We start from the raw sequence: 25,898 nt of genomic DNA on the forward strand, positions 1-25,898 counted from the left end.
ATGTTTATCCGACTGTTTTATTTTTATTTTTTTGACCTTTATAGATTAAAAAATATAGTTACTAAAATAAGTGTTTCAATTTTCAATCCGTTTGAACCGGTGCAAAGTTGTTATTTTTCTGATCATTTCATCCTAAATGGATCTAGTAAATTTTTGGCTCCAAGGCCTTTCAATGGACACCCTAAGAGAGTTTTGAAACTAAATAATGAGTCTTAGGGTATTTGTTGAAAGGCCTTAAACCAAAAAATTCATTATGACCATTTAAAATAAAATAATAATAAAAACGATCTTTGCTCTGATTTAACTGAATTGAAAATTAAAACACTTAATTCTTGAATTATATTTTTAAATATACAAATGGTGTATTTATAGAAATTAAATAAATAAGGTATAAGTAATTAAATAAAAAAATAAATGAAAAAATAGGTGGGACCCGGGGGGCTCAACTGCCCTCATTGGCACAGTAGTCCCTACGAAGCCCCTAAAACGTTTCCGTTTTAGTTATAAAAAAAATAGAAACCAGCCATTTGCAATCCTATGGAGTAGAGACGTGATTTGAAGCAACATACTACTGAATCAGTTAAGAGGATTTATGCTAAATAATAGTTAACAAATTTATTAAATTGTACTATAGTTAAAAAAAAGTAATCCTAAATATAACATTTGTATTTTGGATTAGTATGTCGTTTGCAAAATACATTTCGTAATTAGTTCCCGAACACTAATTGTAATCTTAATTGAAAATAGAATTTGAGTTAACCAAAAAAAAAAAAAAAGGGAGGTAAATGGGAAAAGAAACAAATAAAGAAAATAATTGAAAAAAAAAAGATTCAAAGTGGAAGGAATAAAAGGAAATAAAGAGAAAAAAAACGAAAAAAAAAAAATCCAGCCGAAAAGAAACAAAAAGAAAATAAAGAGGGAAAAAAAAAAAGAAAAGTAAAGTAAATGGACGGAGGGGGGAAGCAGGAGAAGAAGAGAGAAAAAAAAAAGTAAATGGGAGGAGGGAGGGGCAGGAGAAGTAAAATGGGGGGAGGGGAGGGGGTAATATGGGAAATGGGGTGTGGGGCCGGGGGGGTGGGGTGTCGGGGGGGGGGGGGGGGAAAGCAGCCCTCCTCAATGTATACTAGAATTTATGATTTTGTGTTGATCGAAATAAAAATCCTCGGCTAGCTCCCAAAAGTCTGATACTATACCAAAATTATTGAGTAATTAATCACACGCGTGTTCACTCTTTTTGTTCAACCGCAACGTCAAAACGATCTTTTTTTGGCAATTAAAATGATCAAAACCAGTCTTGGAAACAAAATGGAGTATGATTTTCTCTCAGACTCTTCAATTTTATACATTGAAAGAAATATATGTTGCGATAAAATTCAGTTCACAGTCAATCTTATATGATTTTTGATATTTGAAAACACATCGATTTTCAGTTTTGATAGATTATTAAACTACTTTTATTCTATTTTGATCGATGATGATCTAGAAAAATGTGTTTTCTGCTTTCTCTTCAGCAACGATGCTATATCGCTGCTTTCACAGTCAATCTCATATGATGTGCTTGTGGTCTGGCACCTTTTTCAACTCTTTTGTTGGTTTTTGCATGTTCTGCTCTAGCACCTTATTGGCCAGCTTGGCTTATTTTCCTCTTCTTCTCCCTTTATTTTTTTCAGATATTTTCTTCGTGTGTACCTTCTGACATTATGTGCACATTCAGAAAAAATCTACTGACTCCGCATTACATAGATACAAGTTTAGTGGTCGTTGGCCACACAAGTGTTTTCATGGAGCTTACTGTTCTGCCGATAACAAAATTGAGAATATAACAAATCAACAAGCGATAAACAAGAACACAAAAATATACGTGTTTTTGCTCAAGCAGAAAACAAGAACATCTTCCACGGGAAAAAGATCAAGATGATTCACTATAAACAAGGAGAAAACAAAGAACCGGCTATACCCGTAACTCTACTTGAAGAACCCAACAGATATCTACGGACAAATCTCTAGTGGAACCCGAAAAGGAGACACAAACCCTTGGTGGAACCCTAAGAGATGAACAAAACCTTAATATCTAAACCCTTGAATAAAAGAACATTACCCTAGAAACCCCCAAAGTCCCTATTTATAGAAAAACACTAAATAAAACTAAACCAAATAGGAATAGGAATCCTAATCAATTTCCAACACTCACCACACTTGTGTCTACAAAGTAAAAAAATGTGGTGTTAGAGCATCTCCAGCAGACTCGGGTAATCCTCCTGTCGGACAAAATGACGTGAAATGGCCGAAAAAGAAAGACCCATCAGCCTCGCTTGGAACTCACCTTTTTGTCCACTGCAAAAACTCCTCGCCTGTCGTGGCGAGGTTTCTAGCCTCTCTCTCTCCAGATCCAACCCCTTGAACAGTCGGCGGTGGCGGCCCTGTTTCTTGGCTACAGATGGAAGACCGGTCAACCACGCCACTCCATCCGACTAAGTCAGATCTCGCCGTTGTCGTCATTTGACTATCTCCATTCGAGCTTGACTTCCTCCGGTAGTTTTTCTTAGTTTCCCGGTGAGTTTGATCTGTGGGTTTCTCGAGTTTCCTAGTGATATGTTGCCGGATCTGGCTTCCTGTCGTTTATATATGCGTACATGAGTATATATGCATTTATATATGTGTGTGTATGTGTAGTTTTTTTTTTTGTTTTTTTTTGTTGAGGAAAATGACTAGACTGTTGGGTGTTACACTTGTTTGGTGGCTAGCTAAGAAGGAAATCCTAAAAAAATGGCTAAAATTTTGGTGGCTAGCTAAGAGGGAAATCCTAACCAAATGGCTAAAATTTTGGTTAGGCTCCTGAAGATGCTCTTAGAGCATTAATACTCCTGTGCGAATCTTTTAAGATTGTCCCAGTTGATCATCTCAATGAGAGTATTTGGAAGAGCAAAAAGATAAATCAAAATTACCAATAAAAATCATACGATGAAAGCATTATTGGTCCAAATCGAAAACTTACAGTAAAAGCACATAAAGAATCCGGAAAACTAATGAGCAAATATAAACGAGTGAAACCCAACAGTTTAAGAGAAGTCAAAGACATGGCTTAGAAAACTGTGAAAGATCGGTACGTAATGTGGTCCTAACATATAATTCATCCAGTTTACAATGAAAGCCTTATTGGTCACACCATTAATCAAATTGATTCCTGTTTAATATCCATGTTGAAGGTCCCTGGTGGGCATTGCCAAGGTGATTCGATTCATGCTTTCTTCCAACATTGTCGAATGGAAGGTGGGTTTGGTCTCTCTGCTTAATGGAAGTGTGCGTGTCACAACCCAACTCAAAAACACATGGGTCATGACCGGCCAATGAGGTTAATTTACTCACTAAGGCCTGTGAAATAAATAGTTTAGAAATTTTCTGCTCATTAATCTATAAATAAATAAAAATACTCGAGTGTAACAGAAAAAAGCGAAAGCGTGATAAATTAACCACAACTAAGTGTAAGATAGGTCAAAGTTATTACAAACATCCTGAATTACACATAAGCATAACCACGGTCTTGGCCACAAGTCTAGCACAACTGTCAACAAAAGATACAAATCTGAGTTACAAGTACACACGATCCTACTACATTATTGATACTAAAAAACAAACATTCAGGCTTCTTCGGTATTAAAGAGGTTCCTGAGAGTAAACAGCATGGAAGAGTAACAATAATATTAAGAAGCGAGCTCTGGAGAGGTAGATAGATAGGACTACGTCTTGCTCAATCAGGACCCTAGCTTTATTGCGAGTGCCGCATCAAGCGTTTTGCACAAAATCATAAATTACCTGCAACATTACGTACAATAATGTTTTAAACATTAGGCTAGTGTGACACAAGATATGGCAAACTTACTAGTTTCCCATGAACTTATAAGTCAACGAATTCATTTCTCAAAATGTAAATCTTTATATCCAACATTTTAAGCCCATGTTGCAAATATTTCATTCAGCAAATAACGGCTCAACTAGGCCGTTCATGACTATCACTTGTCAAGTGTTCCATCTCATTAACGACTTATAAGCAACATGTTCAACATGTACACATAAAATTTATCTACTCCGAAATTACCAAAAAAATGAATCTATATTGTTGATTTATCTTTTGAAGTAAATCTGTACCGTAGATTTATCTTTTTGGGATAATTTCGGGATACATTTTCTGTGTACCTAGCATTGCTTGGAGGGATTTGAGAGAAAAGGGAGGACTGTATAACTAGTTTAGGATATGAAATTCTCTCTTACTAGAAGTTAGAATACTAGGAATTTTTATGCCAATAAATTACAAGGTGTTACATTCTATATATCCACCCTTAACTTAATTTCATCATCGGAATTTAAACTAATTTAGTCAAAATAGATTTAAGTTACACAAACTACTTTAAAAAATAATAATAATGCTTAAACTCTGTAACTAATTAAAACAACTCGATTATTAATTCTATCTTTGGCATTATCTCTATGTTTTGTTAGTGTATTTAGTTATCTCTATGTTTCATTAGCGTGTTCAAAATCAATATAAATATTTTTTCGTGAATTCTGTATGTCTCAAATACCAATATACAAAGAGAACAAAAATAGAATGGATGACGATTAAATTATAATAGAATATATTAGATGTATGAATGATGATGTTTGGTGTACTGTATACCATTCCTAAACTTACCCTTGCTCGTCAATTACGCATTGGACTGCCGAAGGGAGTGACTCCAATGCAAGACAATCTTGTATTCGCACTTCTTTCAAACACGATCCTTGGAAAGTGCAACGCTGGGGGCAGAAACTCGTCAAGAGTTGCAGATTGAAGAGCTGGAGGGAAGTTAGTTGAGGAAAGATGATTATATTTGTTCTGATCCCGTCATCTACTTCTTCTTCCTCCCAGTCAATGATTGCTTCCATCGTATCACATCTATTTATATGTAGTTGTTTTAAGTTCACAAGAAGTCTGGCTACGAAAGGTGAGACCAAAATTCTCAAACTGCCGCAAGAAGACACATATAGGGATGTCAAATTCTGAAAGCCTTGAGATATTGTTGGTGGATAATTCGCCCAAACATGCCTCAACTTTGGTAGCCCAATAAGTGTCGAAGAAGCTAAGCAAGGGAATATTGCTATGTCTATATTCCCATCGCCTTCTCCACCAATATTTAGTTCGCCCAAGTCAAATGCTACTTCCACTGACTTGCAGGACTCTACAGTAAGTTCTAGCTTTTCCATGCATTCGATCAAATTAGATGGAAAAAGAATATTCGACAACTTGTCACATCCACAAACCCAAATCTCCCTTAGTTTTTCTTGAAGATCCCCAGGCCATATTTCTCTAAGGTCTTCCACTTTAATCAAATGCAATTCCTCTATGCTACTCAATGCATCCTGCAATTAATTAAATCCACCACGTTAAGAAAATCAGTACTGCACCTAAGTCCTAACAAACTAAGAGTAGAATTCAAATAAACCCACTCCATTGAATGTCTCAGTAAATATGGTCCAAAGTTTAAGTACAGTTAAAAAGTTATAATTTTAAACAAAAGGGCAGCCTATTAGCGACAACATTTCATAGAGATATATACTTTTTATTTTATTCTTCAATCTTTTTCAATCCAATAATACACTTACTAATTACTATTAGATTTGAACATGATCAAATATTTCCTACAATCTCTTATTACAATACACATACTAATTATAAGATTTGAACAAGTCCAATATTTCCTACTTTTCTATAACAAGGCAGTTTAAATCGATCTTTTCTGTAATCCCGTTGAGCATGTTTTGAAGATGAATTTCGACGGGGCTTTCGACCAACACTGAAAATGCGGTGGAATTGGAGTTGTAGCAAGAGATGGTCAAGGGAATTTTTTAGTGGCCTGTTCTTGCGAGGTGGAGGCCGGCCGCTGGAAATGCAAAAGTTGAGGAAGCCTTGGCGCTAAGAGAGGCCGTGATGGTTGCTCTGATGCTCGTTACGTACAGGAATGTCCTCATTGAGGAGGATGCGAAGGTTTTGATTGACATGCTGAACGGGCATAAGCATTCAACAGGAGGAAGCTAGGAATTAAGGGGCTAAGCATTCAACATGCTCAATGGGCATAAAGCACAGTATTATTAATCTATGATTTTCGATCGATCAAGTACAGTGCAGGGCTTTAAGGTTGAGCTGTTTCCAATTTGTTTGCAGTATGGGTAACAGAGTGGCGCACTCATGAGCTAGCAAGGAAGGGGTATGGCGTGGGGCGCAGTACGAACTGGATATCAGTTCCCCAATGGAAAATTATTCAATACTCCCGGTGTATACTTCCTCCTCTCACATAACATGTGGGGCTTATGCAGGATCCACATGTAGGCCCCAAATGTTATGTGAGGAGAGGGAGTATACACCGGGAGTACCAAATAATTACTCTTCCCCAATTGTTGTGATGAGAGAGTGTCAATGAAGCTCGAGCAGCATATCAGTTGATGAGGAAGGAAGCTACATACTGGAGTACTCAATGATTGAGCAAACTGAAAACTTAGTTAGGCAGTCAAGCAACTAAGAGTTAGTCAGACAGTTAGAATTTGTTAGGCTCATTCCACGTGTAATTCTGTGATTTGGTGAGCCACATCGGTTAGCTAGTGTATATATGTAGAGCTCAGGCTCATTTCTGTTGTAATCAAGATTTATATTTTTCACAACGAAATGAAATGCAGTTTTATTTCTCTCTCTAAAAGTTTTTAGAGAGTCATTTTGCTATCAATGAATTTGTTAACATTTGGGAAAAAAAAGATGCATAACATTTTACTACTAGGCGTAACATAATAGACTCAATATGTCCATCATCAAAATTTCTAATGTTCATTGATTAAACATAACAAGTGGCTTTATGATGAAAATGATCATGATCTCATTTGAATATGATAAATTTCAAAGATGAAAGATTTAGAATTTCTCTATATGATAAATTTCATATATCATAGAATTAACCTCTCGTGAAAAGATTTAGGAAATGTTGGGCCAAATAAATAAGCCGGGCTTATTTTGTCTTCACTTAATTTTTTTGCATTTATTAGTTTTGTATCGATTTTTTTTTATAGATTAATGCTTCGTCATGACAAGAGGAATCTAAAATGTAAAAATTATGATCGAAACCCAATTTTTTTAATAAAGACGAAAAAAAATTGGCTTGTTTTTGTCTGTATTCAGAAAAACTTAAATTTTGTTCAAAATGATTATTTTTAGATTCTTCTCGTCTTGATGAAGCAATAATCCACAAAAAAATTTCAAAAAAAAATAATCTTAAAAAAATTGAATAAGGACAAAAATAAATCATTTTGCTTACTTGGCCAAAATAGGCTTCAGTTTTCCAATGAAATAGGGGTGTAGTTTCATCAAACTTCTCTTTTGCTTAATATAAGCCTCCCTAGTCCGACTTATACTTTGATACACTCTTTCTCCCACTTCTTGTGTCCAACACTTCACTTGTGAATGCCTCCATGTATGTATTCTAGCCTAGAACGTTAATTTTTAACTATCATTTCCCCATTTTTCCTCATTCAAAAGAAATTCTAATGAAATAATACGTTATTTCCATATATTCATTCAAAAACTTCTAAATAAAAAGTTCGTGCATATTAGAATAAAAGGGTTGAAAGTAGTTTCATGTTCTGAGAGTTTTATTTTTAAATTAAAATAAAGAGTTTTATATTAAAATAAAAGGGTTGAAAGTAGTTCGTGCATATTAAAATAAAAGGGTTGAAAGTAGTTCGTGCATATTAAAATAAAAGCGTTAAATTATTTTTGACTAAAAGGATCAACGTACTAAGAAAAATTATTTCCCTAAAAAAACCATTGTTTGAACTATGCAAAAGTAATCTCAAACTGCAAGCATAATCTCAAGTTTTTTTTTGCCATTTGTTAAAACCTAATTTATTCTATCCTAGGGAATTTGGGGAGGGGGATGGGTGCTTATGGGAGTTGAAACTTGCCCATGTGCATGGAAGTATAAGGGTTAATTTGTTGAATATCGTGGAATATAATGCCATTAGACGAGCACAATGGAGAAAAGCATTCATGTAGCCGATGCCAATTGTTTGGGACTTAAGGATAAGTTTGATTTGGACGGAATTGATAGCAATTTAGAATCTTTGAGATTATGACTACCTATCCTAGTAGTGCAATGAACATAGATTTCTTGGTTTATTTCTTGACTTGAAAATAAACAAAAAAAGGATCAAATTATATAGGAGGCATAACATGCATATACTCTCTTCGTTCCTCTTTTAGTTAGTATTTTATTTAAGATTGTCCCTTAATAAATGTTTATGTTACAAAGTTAGTAGAAAAAAGTTGTCAAAATTTTCATTTGGCCCTTTTGATTAGATTCCTCTATGAAAAGTTAGTGGAAAGAGATAGAGAGAGAAATAAAATTAATAATTTGAGAAATAGGGTAATAATTGGAGAAAAATATAGAGTAATAATGATTGGAAAACAAAGTAAAATATCAAAACGAACAAGGCCAATATTTCCATAAAAGGGTAATTTTTGAAAGCTAGGTTGTTTGAAGTAAATGATAACATCGCCATGAAAAATTTGAATTTACGAAGTTGGACACTCAAAAAGGACGGAGAGAGTAAGATGGTATAAGAAAACTATAGCTTTTATTGGCCTCGAAAAAGTACATTAAAATTTAGTAACATTACTAGAAATTAAGTTTTTAATTCACATTTACACATTCATAATTCACCTTTACACATTCATCGAAATAAAGCAAAATGAAGGAAGCACGATATAACCTGAAATTGATCTCCACTGAAAATATAGATCTAATAAACTAAATTAAAAGCCTTCCACAAAATTATTGAGCATAAATTGAACTCTTGGATCGGAAGCATACCTTGTTGTTGAATAGTGGTTGAATGGTGGTATCATTATTACTCCTTGAAGCAGGGCATAGATAATTGAGCTTTGAAATGTATTGGAGTCTCAACAGTTTCAATTGTGGCATCCTAATTGCATTCATGCCTTTGCAAAAACCAGTAAAATTTGGCAGAAAACAAAGACGCAATGACTCCTGTTTCGGAAACACAATATCATCATCTTCTCCTACTGCTTCTATCTCATGCTCTCCTCCTCCATCAGAAACAATCACTTCCAATTCACTGCATCTCGTTACCTGAAGCTCATGCAATTGCACGAGATTTCTGGCTATGGCAAGTGAGAACACATAATATCCCAATTTTGGACATTCATGCACCTCTACACACGTAAGATTGCGGAGGCATGCAAGTTGAGTGGGACCCTTCCACAAATGCTTCAGTTGAGGCAAGTCTTCTAGGTCCAGAGTTTCCAGCGCACAGAAGGCCTCCTTTTCCAGCTGATCATCGCTTGTGTTGATGAGGCACTCTAAATCTAAACAATTAACCACTCTCAGCTTTGACAAGTGTTTAAAACCAAGTTCGTTCAAATCACAGATACCGTGCCCGACCCCAATAGTTGAATCTAACTGTAGATTTGTCGTGATCTTCAAAAGCATCTTAAGCCCACGTATCTCCATAACACCACGACTGACGTCAAGTGCTTTGAGTACCAATTGATTAGTTGATGGAAGCAAACATTGACCATCAATGGCAGTACTTTTTATATTTGATTGCCCCAACGAAATACCGAATGCCCTTATCTTCCCAAGGACGTCCACATCTCTGGGCCAGACCCAACACTCAATTTTTGGTACATCAATATCCAAAGCCACCAAATTAGGCAACGATGCTAATTCGGCTATGGATGCATTAGTTAATATTATATCTTTTCCCTCTTCAACAACATCCCACCCCGTAAAGCTCTTCCCAATATACAACTCTTCCAGCTTCGATAAACTTGTCAAAACGCCATGAGGAATCCTTGTGTCTGCGTGAGGAATCCTTGTCGCTGCTGCGCAATGCAATAAATCTAGTAGCTTCAAGCGAGTAAGATTACCTATTTCTCTCGGCAACTCTTTGATATTAGATCCAGTAAAGCTCAAAATTTCCAGATTCATAAGCCCTCCGATTACTGACAAATCTGTATGCGACAAATTGCAACGAGACAGTGACAGGGTTTGAAGGTTGGCTAAGCATCGGAGTGATGGCAGCAGTGATGGGATCTCCATCCTCGAAATAGCTACCACTTTGAGTTCCTTCATCCCTTGGTACAAGCTCTCGGGGGATTCTATGCGAGGTTGACGATAATAGTCGTCGCACTCCAGCCGCAAAAGTTGGAGCCTTGGAAACTCTAAATTATCGGGTAGCCCCCACCCCATACCGGTGCATCTCATTGAAATTACACCATAGTTCCCACGTCGTTCTTCCTCTGGCCATTCTTTCAGTGCTCCATCACACCTAACCAAATACGAATGTTCCTCTCTAGATGCGATCGATATTGCGACATCACGTACCACGTCATGCATTTTAACACATCGATCATCTCTGCCATCCATCAATAAAAAACATTTCTTCAAGTGATCTACATGGGCACATACTCTGTCTCTTGCTTCTCCCACGCTATCAATTCGCTTAAACAACTTTAGTCCAATCCCATACCTAACAATATCTTCTACCTTAATGTCATAATCTTCTTGAAATAAGGAACAAAGCAAAAAGCATCTCCTGGCTTCCTCACTTTCCAAGTTATTGTAACTCCACTCAAGAAGTCTAAACACATTTTCCTCTACTCCCCTTATGTTTTCGCCGATGGACTTGCGAAGTTGTGCAAAAGCAGAACGCCAGGAAGACTCACCTTTTCCATTGAGTGCCCTTCCAACTGTAAGAATAGCAATCGGTAGGCCTCCGCATTCATTTGCAACTTCTCTTTTGATGGACTGGTAATTAGTGTCGTCTTCTGGAATTCCGGCCATCTCTTTGAAAAAATTCCATGCTTCTTCTTTTTGCAAGATTTGAACTGGAATTTTTTTTTGAGCTCCCATATCGTTGCAAACCTCTTCATTTCGGGAAGTCACCAAAATTTTGCAACCTTTATGGTCATCTCCGAATGGAATTCCAATATCATTCAGTTCAACTCTCTTCCAAACATCATCCAATATGACGAGAATTCTGTGAAACGGTCGCCATCACAACGTCATCGAAATTTTTCTCTTCCTTAGCTTTCTTGGCAACTTGTCTCGCCAGTGTTGTCTTACCAACACCTCCCATCCCACATATGCCAACTATATTATTGACACCATCTTCCTTGAGCGCCTCCATGACTTCCTTCAGGATCGAACTCCTTGATTCAAAACATTTAATATCGTCAGTGGGTCTGGATTCTATCCCGGGTGGAGGCGCGGTGTGCGACACTCGGGTAAAGTCACCACCTTCGTGCAGCTCAGCCACCTTTTCCACCATCTTTTTTGCTTTCCTACTAATTGAGTGGCATGACTTCGGGTTTTGACACCTCCCATTCAAACACCCTTCGTTTGCTTGACCTTGTATGAGAATATTGTTGGCCTCTCTGTTGGCTTCATCTACTCTTGCCAGCCACCCCTCAACTTCACGTCTAATAAGTTCTCCCTTTCGTTTTGCCTGGTTAACCAATAGTTGTACATCGCCCCTTCTCTCTTCCAACATTTTGACTTTATCTCTTAGGCTTTATCTCTTAGGCTTTCAAGGTTGGTGTTGTAGTAAATCAGATAACCAAACTGACGACCAATTGTGTCAATCAGATATCCTGCTATCTTCCCTCCGATGGCAAGAGCACAATCGAGAGCCATTTCTCAGCCCTCTCTCTGTGTCTGTGTAATACCGGAAGAAGACAGCACAAGGCTTTTCTACAAAACGGAAACAAAGAAAGTGAGCTTTGGAAAATGAGAACAAAGCACAGAGAATACTGTTTCGGTAATTGTACAAGACAAGTAGGAATGAAGAAGTAGCACGGGACAAGAATACAAACAAAACTTTGAAATCAAAAGGGAATACATAGGAGAAGCAACCAAATAAGTAATTTAAAACCCAAGAGAGGATGTGGGCTCGTTTGGTTTGCTTCAATGTAAAATATTCGTCACTTTCCGTTTTTGGTTAGAAAAAAAATTAAAACATTTTTCAAAATAAAACATTTTCCATCATATGGGCACAAATGATTTCTTCCCAAATTTTTGATAAGTTATTTTACGGCAATGGACCGGAGTCTTCCCCGTTTCTTAAAATCCCAACACGAGAGGTGAGAGGGGTTAAATTTCCTATTGCCTTGTCTGGACTGTTCTAACTTCTAATACACCAAATTTCTCTCTCACTCCATCTCTCTCCACTATTTTGTCAGTTTCTGAAAATATTTTCATGTGCAACCAAACACCGAAAAATAAAAATTTAAAGTTTATTTTTCTAAAAAAACATTGAGAAAATTAAATAGACATCCTATATGGGATCTTATTTAGGTGTCCATCCTAATGAGTTTAAGGGGGTGTTTGGATGGCCACTTTTTACATTTTTAAATTCTCATTTTTGGGTTTTGGGTGTTTGGCAGGAAAGGAGAAAATGGGTTTTGGGTAAAATAGATTTTTCGATTTCTTGTTTCTAAAATAAAAGGCAGAATCTGATAATAGGAGCTTTTCCAATTCCCATTTTCCCATTTTGGAATCCAGCCATGCCAAAAAGACAACCATACCCTCTGCCTTTTGGATAATCTCCACTTTGCCTTCGGTTTTCAAGGACCCGGGGACTAAAAAGGGCAACGTTTTGGTTAAAAAAAAAAACCTTACCATCAATTTACAATCCTATGGAGCAGAAACGTGATTATGAGAGCCATAGAGACAAAATTTGATTATGTCTCTTTAAAATAATATTATCAAAATAATAAGATCTTCACACCCGTTCAAACGGATTAAAAATTGGAGTACTTAATTTTTTAACCATATTTTTTAATATATAAACGGTTTCAAAAAATTAAGTGCTCAAATTTTCACTCCGTTTGAATTGGTGAAAATATCTTGTTTATTCTGATCGTATTATTCTAAAGCGTCGTAATTCATTTTTATCTCTAGGGCTCTCATATTAAGTATATGTTATTTATTTAGGACTCTGTAGAGAAAAATGTGATTATGAGAGTCTTATAAATAAAAATTAATTATGACCATTTAGAATAATATGATAAGAATAATAAGATCTTTACACTGATTCAAACAAAGTGAAAATTTGAGCACTTAATTTTTTTAGACAATTTATATATTAAAAAATATGGTTAAAAAATTAAATACTCCAATTTTTAATCCGTTTGAACGGGTGTGAAGATCTTATTATTCTGATCATATTATTCTAAAGAGACATAATCAAATTTTGTCTCTAAGGCTCTTATAATCATATTTCTGCTCCATATATAGGATTGCAAATTGATGGTAAGGATTTTTTTTAAAACCAAAACGTTGACGTTTTTAGTCATGCTAGGGGTTGTTGTGCCATGGAGGCTGCAAAGTCCTGGGTCCGTTTTGGAACGTTATCTCTCAACTGATTTTCCTTCACCTCCCACCAGTTCTTCACATAATAGCAAACAATAATTGAAATAAAAAATATATAATTAAAAAAAGGGGACACTTTCAGGTCATGTACATCCAATTTCAAAAGTAAATTTAAAAAAATTGATTAAAACATTATTTATATACATTATACACTATTATTAATAATCGGGGGCAATACAGTAAAAAATCAATCCATAATTCATTTTCATTCCATATCTTCCAAACACTACTCCTACTGCAAAATGCATTCTGCACATATTATCCAAACACTCTACCAAATACAAAATATATTCTGATCATAATCCCAAAAGCCAAAAAGGCAAAAAGTTGAAAATGAAAAGTCAAAAAATTGGCTCCCAAACACCCCCTAAATACTTATGTCTTCATCCTTAAATTGGTTGAATGACCAATTTTGCCCTTATTTAATTTCTTCGTTAATTAACTCTCTCTCTCCCTTCAAATTTAATGTCTATCCAAACACATTCTCTCTCTCAAATCTCGAAGAATACATAGCCGGAGAAGTCTCATTTCTCTCAAACACGTACTCATAATCTGGTATGGGGTCCCCCATTACTCCCTCTTCCTCTCTGCTCTTTTCTTTGTCAATCCCCGTACATTCCAACATGAATCAAAGCAATAATGCACCGAAGAAAACAACTCCTCTTGACCCCATCACCACCACCACACGTGCACGCACGTTTCAAATCGAAGCCATGGATTGGATTTGTGTTTCGGCGGCCCACTCCCGTCCGACCGCGACCCACCCCGTTTGTCCCACTCCGCACCCGCGGCGACCTACCGCTTCGAACCACTCCAGATCTGGGTTTCAAGTCGACGGCGGAGCATCCGGGTTATTAAAAAAAAAAGTCGACGGCATCGTTCTAAAATAGCGTCATTGTAGTCATTGATCTTGGAGAAGAACCTGGAACAGCACCGTTGTCATCAATTTTTCGTTTCATTGATATTTAGAAACGAGAGTGGACGACATCAAAACAATCATGAATGATCGAGATTCTAAGGTTGAGTCACATCGCTTCCGTCCTCTTAATCGCCGCCGTTACCAGATTGCGTTGCTGGAATATCAGTTTTAGGTATTATATTTTTCAATTTTGGTCATGTTTGTGAATTGATGATGTTTTGTTCATCTACCTCGATTGAAATCTACACTTCTCAAAACTTGTCACATTTTCTGATTTTTGTCATGTTTTTTATTTGATTATGTTTTGTTCATCTACCTCGATTGAAACCTACACTTTTCAAAATTTGTCATGTTTTCTGATTTTTGTAATATTTTTTATTTGATCATGTTTTGTTCATCTACCTTGATCGAAACCTACACTTCTCGAAATTTGTCATGTTTTTCAATTTTGTCATATTTTTTAATTGATCTTGTCTTGTTCATCTACTTCGATCAGGTTTCGCCATGTTTTGTGAATTGGTCATGTTTTTCGGCTTACACATTCGTTTTTGTAAGAGTAATATTTTCTTTTTAGATATTTGGGGAATGAAAATATGAGAGAGAAGATTAGGAGAGAGAAAAAATTCAAAAGATTAGGTGAGAGAAATGTTTGAAAGAGGAGAGAGGATTGAGATAATAAGAAAAGATAAAAAAAAACAGAGAAAGAGAAAGATTTGAAAAATCAGGAGAGAGAAAGGGTAATTTAGTATTTAATTGAATTTGATGATGGAAAGATAAGTATTTAAATACATTATGATGAGCACCTAAATAAGTAGGGTAAAAAGGATGGCTAATTAAGTTTCCCAAAAACATTTTACATCGAAACAAACGGAGCCACAGAGTGATTTCCTTTTCCCTTTTATCTTTACAGTGTAAAAAACAGTTGAAAACAGAGAAGCTACAAAATAGAATTCAACAGATATTTCAGTTTCGTTTTTTTCGCTCCTTACAACATAATTGAGGAAGTGGGGATTTTGAGGAATGAGGAAGCAATTAAACTAAAGACTTTTGCAAATGTACCTCAGTGTTGATGAGCAGAGTGAATTTGAAGACCAAAGCTATTCACTCAACAATTTCCCAGTGAAACCTTTGAATCGATCACGGGTTTGAGATGAGATCTGTGGAGAGCAGGAAAAGCACAGTTCAATATCCGCGGAATGAGAATGGTTCAATAGTCTCTGGGTTCAACAATAGGCTTGCGATAGTTATCCATTTCACTTCACCTACTGGCTCCCACGTTGACTTTAGTAATGTTGATTCTGGAATTCTTTTCTTTTTCTATGGTTACGCCAGTACACCAAATATACATTGAATTGTGTGAGACTCAATGTAAAATGTTTTTTTAGAAAACAAATTTCAAACTTTTATTTTCTTGTTTTTGGTTGACACTTGAAAAATATTTTTAGAAATCGACAAAATAGTGTAGAGAGAGAAGGGGGCTTAAACGGTGGAGAGATTTGAGAATATTGGAATTGAACGTGAGTTAGGACTAATGATCGAGGAAACTAAGGAGTGAGAATTGCAATAGAACGCAACAAGTTCATTTCGGAAAATAACTTACAGAATATTTAAGGATAAGTCATTTTCATCCAATTAATGAAAAATATTTTACATGTAAATATTTTTCTCATTTTTTATACAATCAAACACAGGAAAATAGGTAAAATATTTTATCGAAAAATATTTTACACTCAAACAAACGGAGTCTAAATAAAAAACGCAAGAGAGGACAATTAAACAGCAAGCAAGTTTCCTTTTATTTTTTTCTTTGCGGTGTAAAAAAAGGTTGAAAATAGAGAACAACTCAACAGAAGGTTGAAAATAGTTTTTAAAACTTTTTTTTGGAAAAAAAACAATTTTTTAGTAAAATATTTGTTTTTTCAAAAATATTATTCGAAAAGATAGAGAGAGGAAAAGGGAAGAGAGATAGAATATTTTTGTATGATGATTGATGTATTTGATTGAGAATATATAGGGTCTATTAAATTTAGTTATTGTGAAAATGTTAGTTTTGATTTTTTCAAAACCCAAAATTTGATTATTTTTAAGAAGGTTGTTAAGTTTGATTATAATATTATGAGCCTTATTACACCAACATCATTAACTTTAAAAACCTTTTATTTTTTATTATAGCATTGTGAATACTCTTACAACGGAGAAATTTTTCAGTGCCGGGTGGGTACCACGTGGTGCCCGCTCGGCACATCCGAGCCGTCCGATGTAATTTTGGACAGCTCAGATTTGGAGGGAAAAAAGAAGAGAGAAAGAGGAGGGGTGAGAGGGGAGAGAAGGTTTTAATCTGAACCATCCAAAAGTGTATTGAACGGCTCGAAAGTGCCGAGCGGACACCAAGTGGGATATAACCGCTCGGTACTGAAAAATTTCTCCTTACAACGTATTTGAGGAAGTGAGGAAAAAAAATAAAAACTTAAGACTTTTGCAAATGTACCTTGTGTTGATGAACACGACGAATTTGAAGACCAAAGCTATTCACTCAGCAGTCTCCCAGTGAAACTTTTGAATCGATATTATCAAAGCTATCAATCGATCATGGGTTTGAGATGAGATTAGTGGAGAGCAGGAAAAGCACAATTCAATATCCGCGGAATTAGAATGGCTCTACAGTATCTGGGTTTGTTTTGTCCTTTCCAATAATTCTCGACTTCACTTCACCTCCCACATGTACTCTAACTTGAAAACAGAAAATAAGCACTTAAAAATAAAAAATTTAGCAGAGCGAGGCTTATAATAATGTTGGTTTTGGTTTCCTTTTCTTTTAATATATATACACACACAAAACTTCCAATAAGGGCACCCTTAACTTATTAAGTTAAGGGCGTCCCTTTTCCGACCAATTTGAGATGATCCGAGCCGCTCAATATGTTCAGAATGTGATTTTAAAGGTACCCGCGAGAAATTAGCAAAGAAAAAGACCAGAAAGGGCTTGATCCGAGCTGTTTTTGTTTGTATTTTATCGAATGGTTCAAATAAAAACTGCTCAAATCAAGCCCTTCCCAGTCATTTTTATTGCTGATTTCTAGCGAGTACCCTTAAAATCACGTTCTGACCATATTGAACAGCTCAGATCATCAAAATTTGATCAAAAAATAGGAGAAAAGGGGACGTCCGTATTTTATTTAAAATGAAGACGCCGTCATAGGAAGGGGTATATATATATATATATATATATATATATGTGTGTGTGTGTGTGTGTGTGTGTGTGTGTGGGGTTAAGGCATTTTGTGACACTCCACTTTTCTGTGGCCGGCGGTGCTGTAGGATGGTAGGCTCCGTCCGCACGGGAGGGGGCAAGTCATGGTTTATAAGAAAAGATCTCTCCTACTTGTACAAAGCCTTTTAAAGCCGTGAGGGCAGGCCAAAGCGCATAGGAACTTCATAGTTAAGCGTGCTCATCCTGAAGCAATCCAGGGATGGGTGACTTCCTGGGAAGTCTATGGGCTTTGGGCGTCCAAAGTGGATAATATTGTATAAAGATGGAGCGGGTCGTTACAGATGGTATCAGAGCACAACCTTGGTCTACGTGGTAGGGGCTACCTCTAGAATTTGGTACGAGCACACTGATTGTGCTGTACAGAACTAAGTGTCACACCATAGCCACTAGGGGAAGGTTGCTGGGCCTGTGCAATGAGGACGTTGCATCCCTAAGGCGGGTAGATTGTGACACCCCGCTTTCCGGTTGCCGGCGGTGCTGTAGGATGGTAGGCTCCGTCCGCACAGGAGGGGGCAAGTCATGGTTTATAATAAAAGATCCCTCCTACTTGTACAACTCCTTTTAAAGCCGTGAGGGTAGGCCAAAGCGCATAGGAACTTCATAGTTAAGCATGCTCATCCTGAAGCAATCCAGGGATGGGTGACCTCCTGGGAAGTCTATGACTTTTGGGCGTCCAAAGCGGACAATATTGTACAAAGATGGAGCGGGTCGTTACACATTTGGTATTTGGTGTACGCCAAATATATACTGGATTATGTGAGACTCACCTAGGAGTCACACAAATGATTGGAACTATTTAATTTATGAAAACATTTTTTAAAGAGTCCCTATAAAAATGCAGCTCATCCGGATATCAATAAGGGCTTGATCGATCAATTTTCCTTTTACAGTGGAGCAATTTTGAAGTATTAGGTATGGGCCAAGCTTCACCTGAGCATTGAATAAAGTTGGGTATTTATAAACGTTCTTATCGATATCTGATTGAATTATTTTTTAAAAATGATCCTAAACAAAATATTTTGAACAAAATGAACGGCTCTGATCATCTTTGTGGAACTCAATACGAGTCCCAAAGTCATATGTACATAAATAAATACTCTCAAATAAAAGGGGAAAGTGAGAGTAGGTACTCATAGCTGCTTTGTTTAAATACACACAATCACTTAGAAGCAAACCATTTGAAACGTGCAAATCTTGAAAAAAAAATTCTACGACGAGTGATGGTTCTCAAATATGTATTCGGCGGTCCATTTGCTCCCCTCTATTTCCTATGATGCATGGTTGTGTGGGGCTCACTTCAAGGCCCCCACACAAGAAATCTTTGCCGTTGAAAAAAATTAAAATAATTTTATGAGGGAATAAGTAAAAAATCAACTCAATTAGATAATTGTAAATGATCGATCTAATCTTTTAATTTTTCATTTAGAGTTTGGGATCCTAAATAATGAATGAATATTGACAAAAAATTGGACAATTGTGTACCTTGTATTCTTGTGATTTGGACTACAAATATTGTTTGCCTTGTTGAGAAGAAAATTTATTAAAAAAATTATCTTCGTTAGAATCGATAGGTATCAAAATAGCACTAGTTGTTTGTGTGGGACTCCGAAGTAAACCCCACAAACCAATTGGTATCACAGGAAAGAGAAGGGAGCAGAAGGGAATGGAGTGCCTAAGTTGGCCCCAAAACGACATTGTTTTGGGGCTCTGCTATTTGCAGCCATTGTGAGACGCTACAGGGACCCGGCATCCATGTATTGGTGTGCATTTAGGTGCTCCCATTTGTGACTGTAAGCCGCGTTAAAGACTCAACCTAAAGATGAATATAACCACCAGTTTGAAGCCACATTACCGGTGCATCAAAATCGCTTCAAATTCTGCACCTTCAAAACAATTTAGTACTCTATCAATGGATCATATCTCATTTTACTTAGTATAGATCACGTTTTTGCTTCTAGAAATCTACTCTCCATTGCATAAGTACGTATGTTTACTGTGAGACTACAGTATCAAACTACAATGAAAAGGCTCAGACGTTTATCTAGGAATATTCAATAAAGGGCAAAGTATGGAATACTTCCCTGTGGTTTGAGCTTTTGGCACATCACCTCCTTAACATTTGAAAATGACCAATTCACCTCCTTATAGTTTTGGACTAAAGTGTTTCCGTTACATTTTCTATCCAAATTAATGGAAGGTGTACACAACTACACATGCTTGTGATGAGAGTACAAATGAAAAATGAAAGATTAAAACTTCTATGGAAGAAGACAAAATTACCCTTCTTCATCTTCTCCAAAACAATACAGAAGCAGCTAAACAAATTTGCAATAGTACATCATCGTTTTTTCCATGCCTCCCCATTCATCACTCCAGGGCTTCTTTCACTATATCAGTAGACTCTCTCTCTCTCTCTCTCTCTCTCTCTCTCTCTCTCTCCCAAATCATCCCAAAGTGCAAAAAACAAAATTGGGTACATGGTGGGTGCTGTTGATCGATAGAAGACAAAATTGGGTTTCAACCTCACAAACCTCACAAATCTTGTTCCTCAAACATCTCCAGGGGTCCTTCAAAGTTGGAACCGAGAAAATAGTTTTGCTTAGCGCTGGGGCGGTGGGTTTTCGGATTTCCACCATTGAGATGTTGGTGTTTGAAGTATTACCTAATCAATTTTTCAGGAAACAAAGATTGCATTGTGGGTTGCAAACAAACAATGTGAAGGAAATGGGATTCCAAGTTGGCTCTGAATTTCAAACAACTCCAATTCCAACTACTCCTATTTGATTCCACTGCTTAATGAGCAATCAATTCGGGGCATTGATTTAAGTTCCGAAATTGTGTTGCACGCTGAAGATGTACTATTTTTGTTTCAAGAATATTCATGTGAGCAAACATGTTTTTTCCTTTCTGTTTTGAAAATTAAAAATTTGTTTCTTGTTTTTTCATGAAGAAAAAAAATAGCAACGTTTACTTTTAGGAGTCCTTTTTTTTTTAACAGAGTTTTTCAGAGTCCTTGCTTTTCAGTTTTACGAATAAATTCTCTAGCTCAATATATCCTAAAGAATAAAAGCAGAAAAAAATTGTCTATCTAAATTTTTTATGTAGCAGAACATGAGAATGGAAAAAAGGGAAACATGTGCCAAAAAAAGAAAGCATAAATCAACCATGGTCAAATTAGGATGTATCTAAAAAAGTCCGAGGGTATTACAATCATTTCAATGATTTCCGTTAATGGTGTTAGCTTGGCACTTTAGTCCGAAACCACGAGGAGGTGAATTGGCAATTTCTCAACGTCAGGGAGGTGATGTGCAAAAGGTCCAAACAACAAGGAGATAATTTATACTTTGCCCATCAATAAATTCATCTCTGTTACTTTTTTCAGAGACACGGTGAACGTAAGGGAAGAGAAGAGAAAATATTCGATTGTTTTCTTTGAGAAGCAAGAATGAGAGAACATAGCAAAACATATTATTGAATGCAGTAACTTCTTCTCTACACTTTTTTCTTATTTTTGAAGAACTATTTTCTGTTCTTTTTCCCTTTATTTCAAGAAGTTCCAAACGTGGGCTTGGGATTGTTCGTTCTTGATCTCAAAATTCCTGTACACGATCCCAAATAAATTTTCTACATCTATCCCTCTCTACTCGTTACCTTAAAAAAAAATCTATTAAAATCTAATAATTTTCCTTGCCAGCAAACTTTTTCTATATCTATTCTACTCCCTCCGTCCCTTATTTATAGTCCGGTATTTCATTTTGAGCTGTCCCTTAATAAGTGTTCATTTTGTAAAGTTAGTGGGTAAAAGTTGGTGAATTGTGTATTTTGTTCCTAAAAGTAGATTCTATTTTAAAAAGTAAGTGAGTAAAAGTGTAATGATGATGGGTAAGTAGGGAAAGTGGAGGAAAAAATTGATGTGAAAGGTATAATGATGATGTCTTTTTAATAAGTTGGAATTACAAAACAGGACACTTAAAAAGTGACGGAGGTAGTAATATATAAAGGGAGAGCACCGGTTTGGTGCCTTCTCTGTCATGTATTTTCCTTTCCTAAAATACCCTCTAAAGAGAAAAAATACAAAACAATATAGTTCAAATTTTGGAGGGTAAAAACATAAATGGCATGACAGTTATCAAAATCATCATGACATAATAGCACCCATTTGCCATGTTCCCGTTTTCCCAGTTAACTGCTTCTACAATTTCCCTCCCTCCCTTGGAACAACATTATTCCAAATGGAGAAGAAGTTCATTTCAATTATGATCTCCAACAACTCTTTTTTTGTTTTTGATCTCCTGCAACTCTGTCTATTTGGAACAATTTTGCATTCTGTGGGGGAATACTTGGTCCTTTGTCACAATAAACCAATGTAAGCCATTGCCATTGTCTACTTCCTTTTGTCTAGCAAATTATTCTTTGTTATTTCGTTCTCACTTCTTTAGAATTAATTTTGTGTTCCTTATTTGTGGTTTTTTTTTTAAATTTCTAGCTGTAAGTGGAGTTCGAAAATAGTAGTGCCTCATTGTGATTGCTATTTGATGGGTTTGTGAAATGACCCCAAAAAAACCCAAACATGGTATGAGATTGTTGTAATGTAGTATCACTGTGACTCGAGATTTTTTTTTTTTTTGCTGGTGTTAATGAATCATCCACACACATTGCGTGTGCCAAAATTTCTAAGAGACACAAGGGAAAGATAAATCATGATGATGTCATGACCTAAAACATAAGTGGGAAGTATTTTTACAAAAATGTTATGAAAATCCGACGTACACACGGGATGCGTGTGCCCAACCCCTAGTGTTGATAAAGTTGCAACCCAATAATTTTCCACTCTACTTTTTCGCATCCCACAAATTACTTTAACAAAGTTGCCCTTGCCTTCGTTTTCTGTCTACGGTGGAGCAATTTTGAAAGTAATGGAACAAGCTTCTGGGCCAGTGGTTCCTCTTTGTTCTAATGATTATAACTAGGTGGTTTCCTTGATGCTAGCACGATCATCATGCCCGTTGTTTTTGCAGTAATACTTTTGATTTCCATTTCCCTTTCTTGTTTTTTTTTTTTTGCTTCATTTGTTTGTTCTAACTACAGTAAATAAGATGAGGGCCAAGAGAGGAAATTACCTAAGAGGGAGAGCTGGCGCGTGTTTTACAGAGTGGGATGGACCGATGGAGAGAGCGAGAGCTAACCGGATGGGGAAATCTCAGGAGTGGTTCAAAAATGTCGTGTCATGATTTTTTTGCCCTATTTATTCCGTGCGTCAACTCCATCTCGCCATCATCACAAATCCTCTCTCCCTGATCTCCCTCCAACACCACTCTGCCCCACCTCTTCCAATATTCCCGTCAAACATGCCGCCGGCGACGAGCCCGAGCGAGAATCCCTCACATCCCGCCAGGGACTTCCCCACGACAGCCGGTTCCACTCCCAACAACCCCTCTTTCCATGCTCTTCTCCCTTATGGACTTCCCGATCGACGGCAGTGGCCTCCGGTGAAGAGCACGTCACCTCAGCGGCGCCTCGATCGAGCGGGGGAGCAGTTTTGTATTATCTCTCAGTCTTCGAAAATAAAACTAATCTGTACCTATCCTATGATAAAAACTAATCTGTACCTCTCCTGTGATTTACCAAAGGTTTGCTGTTGTTGCCTGTTAGTTGCCGAAGAAAATTGGGATCATCGACATTTGTTTGTTGTGAAATGTGGAATTTAGGGGGAAGGGGTTTGGAAATTGGAATATGCAATGGAGAGAAAGTTATCGTGTTTGTTGTGAATTTTGTTCTATTTTCTATAAGAACTGTGTATTTTTCATAAGAACTGTGTAATTTTTATGAGAATTGTGAATTGTCTATGGGAACTGTGTATTTTCTACGTGAACTATATATTTTAGTGTGTGGTAAAAAATTTCGACTATGTGAACTGTTTAATCGACTATGTGCACTATGTGTATTGGGGCTATATAAACTATTTATTTTAGTGTGTGATGAGGCTATATAAATTGTGTGTTTTTCAGTTCACAGAGCCCAATTCTCTTAGATTTCAAAAAATAATTATTATTATTTTCATAAACAGTTCTCATAGAGATAATTCTAAAGTTCTGATAAAAAAAATTTCTCATAAACAGTTTATTTTAATGTGTGGTGAGACTATGTAAACTGTGCGGTGAGCAATGAGAACTGCATATGCGAATTATTTGTGAACTGTGCGGTGGGCTATGAGAACTGTATATGCGAATTGTTTATTTTAGTGAGTCGTGAAGGTATATGAACTGTGCGGTAGGCTATGAGAACAGCATATGCGAATTATTTATTTTAGTATGTCGTGAGACTGTGAATTTGGCGGTGGGCTATGAGAACTGCATTGCGAACTATTTTATTTTAGTGTGTAGTTAAGTTATGTAAACTGTTTATTTTTCGGCCTTACTTTTTTATAATTACTACTACTACACTTGGTTGGATTTTAGCTGAGTGCTACGAATTTGTTTAATTTTTGTTTGTGTGTATATTTTTTATGAGAACCGTATTTTTTATAAGAACTGTATATTTTCTATTAGATTTGTGTATTTGTCCATGAGAATTGTATATTTTCTATGAGAATTGTGTATTTTCTGCGATAATTGTTTATAAGAACTGTGTATTTTATATGAGAATATTATATTTTTCTATGAAAATTGTGTATTTTCTACGGGAACATTATATTTTTTTATGAGAACTATCTATAAGAACTGTGTATTTTTCTAAGAGAACTGTGTATTGTCTATGACAACTATCTATGAGAGCTGTGTATTTTTTATGAGAATTGAGTATTATCTATGAGAAATGTGTATTTTCTATGACAACTACGTATTTTCTATGAGAAATGTGTATTTTAGTGTGTAATGAGACTATTTAAATTGTGTATTTTTCAATTCACAGAGCCATTTCACATAGTTCTCATAGAACTGACTATGAGAATTGACAATTCTCATAGCCAGTTTACATAACCAAGGGTATTTTTGTCCGAAACAGTTCTCATAAAGACAGTTCTCATAGGGACAGTTCCCATGGAAACAGCTCTCATAAACAATTCTCACAGAGACAATTCTCATAAAAACAGTTCTCATAGAGAGTGCTCATAGCAAAGGGGAGCACTAGCGATGTGTGTGCCCGACCCCTAGTACTGATAAAGTTCCAACCCAATAATTTTTCACTTTACTTTTGTGCATCCCACAATTCACCTTAACAAAGTTGCCCTTGCCTTCGTTTTCTAACTACTGTGGAGCAATTTTGAAAGTAATTGGACTAGCTTCTGGGCCAGTGGTTCCTCTTTGTTCTAAAGATTATAGCTAGGTGGTTTCCTTGATGTTAGCACGATCATCATGCCCGTTGATTTTGCGGTAATATTTTTTATTTCCATTTCCCTTTCTTGTTCTTTTTTTTTTTTTTTTTGCTTAATTTGTTTGTTCTAACTACAGTAAATAAGATGAGGGCCAAGAGAGGAAATTACCTAAGAGGGAGAGCTGGCGCGTGTTTTACAGAGTGGGATGGAGAGAGCGAAAGCCAACCGGATGGGGAAATCTCAGGAGTGGTTCACCGCTTGCCAAGAAAAAAGAAAACCGGAGCCAGGGGTACTGTTTCGGTTGGGGGAGGAGAGAGAGATGTTTGCAGTGATTGAAAGAGAGAAGAATTTAAGAGGTTTGCGTGGAAAAGGGAATTGGAGATTGGTTTATATGAGCTGGGAAAACGTGAAATACGTAAAGTTTGATGGTCAACCATCATTAAGGAGATGCCTGGAGTAACATTTTTATATCATATTGATAAAGTAGTATTGGAGAAGCTGCATATGAAGCCCACTAGGCCTATGTCAGTAAAATAAATAGAAAATTAGAGGCCGGCCTTATTTTGTATGTTTGATTTGATTCCAATCTTAAATATTATTTTCAAATTTATGTAGGTTCAGAAATGTTGTGTCATGATTTTTTTTGCCCTTTTTATTCCGCGCGTCAATTCCATCTCGCCATCATCACAAATCCTCTCTCTCCCTGATCTCCCTCCAAGACCACTCTGCCCCGCCTCTTCCAATATTCCCGTCAATCATGCCGCCGGCGACGAGGCCGAGCGAGAATCCCTCGCATCCCGCCTGGGACTTCCCCACGACAGTCGGTTCCACTCCCAACAACTCCTCTTTCCTTGCTCTTCTCCCTTATGAACTTCCCGATCGACGGCAGCTGCCTCTGGCGAAGAGCACGTCACCTTAGTG

The 25,898-nt window shown here is 36.5% G+C and overlaps 2 protein-coding genes and 1 long non-coding RNA gene across 5 annotated transcripts in view; 1 reads left to right on the forward strand and 2 right to left on the reverse strand.

The window, feature by feature from the left end:
• The window catches only part of LOC131324432 (disease resistance protein At4g27190-like), an 82,202-nt gene extending 66,539 nt beyond the window's left edge, over positions 1 to 15,663 (reverse strand). For 2 of the 3 annotated variants that reach the window (XM_058356398.1, XM_058356397.1), the window contains exon 1: positions 15,454 to 15,662. The gene's annotated coding sequence lies outside the window, so the exon portion shown is untranslated. Of the gene's footprint in view, positions 1 to 15,453 lie in introns of all 3 variants that reach the window. The other variant, XM_058356396.1, reaches the window with a different exon arrangement.
• LOC131323695 (disease resistance protein At4g27190-like) lies at positions 3,795 to 11,595 on the reverse strand. The gene is made up of 4 exons (XM_058355543.1): positions 11,324 to 11,595; positions 8,892 to 11,082; positions 4,691 to 5,397; positions 3,795 to 3,813 (listed from the first exon to the last, which is right to left on the reverse strand). Exons 1-4 carry the CDS (start codon positions 11,593 to 11,595, stop codon positions 3,810 to 3,812), a joined length of 3,174 nt encoding a protein of 1,057 aa, XP_058211526.1. The 3' UTR covers positions 3,795 to 3,809.
• Positions 15,664 to 16,711: 1,048 nt separating the features above from the next.
• LOC131324434 (uncharacterized) lies at positions 16,712 to 25,343 on the forward strand. Its single transcript, XR_009199335.1, has 2 exons — positions 16,712 to 17,115; positions 25,136 to 25,343. It is a non-coding gene; the product is annotated as an uncharacterized LOC131324434 (long non-coding RNA).
• Positions 25,344 to 25,898: the final 555 nt, after the last annotated feature.

The sequence above is a fragment of the Rhododendron vialii genome, chromosome 4a (genome assembly GCF_030253575.1).
Source record: "Rhododendron vialii isolate Sample 1 chromosome 4a, ASM3025357v1".
In the NCBI taxonomy this organism is placed as follows: Eukaryota; Viridiplantae; Streptophyta; class Magnoliopsida; order Ericales; family Ericaceae; genus Rhododendron; species Rhododendron vialii.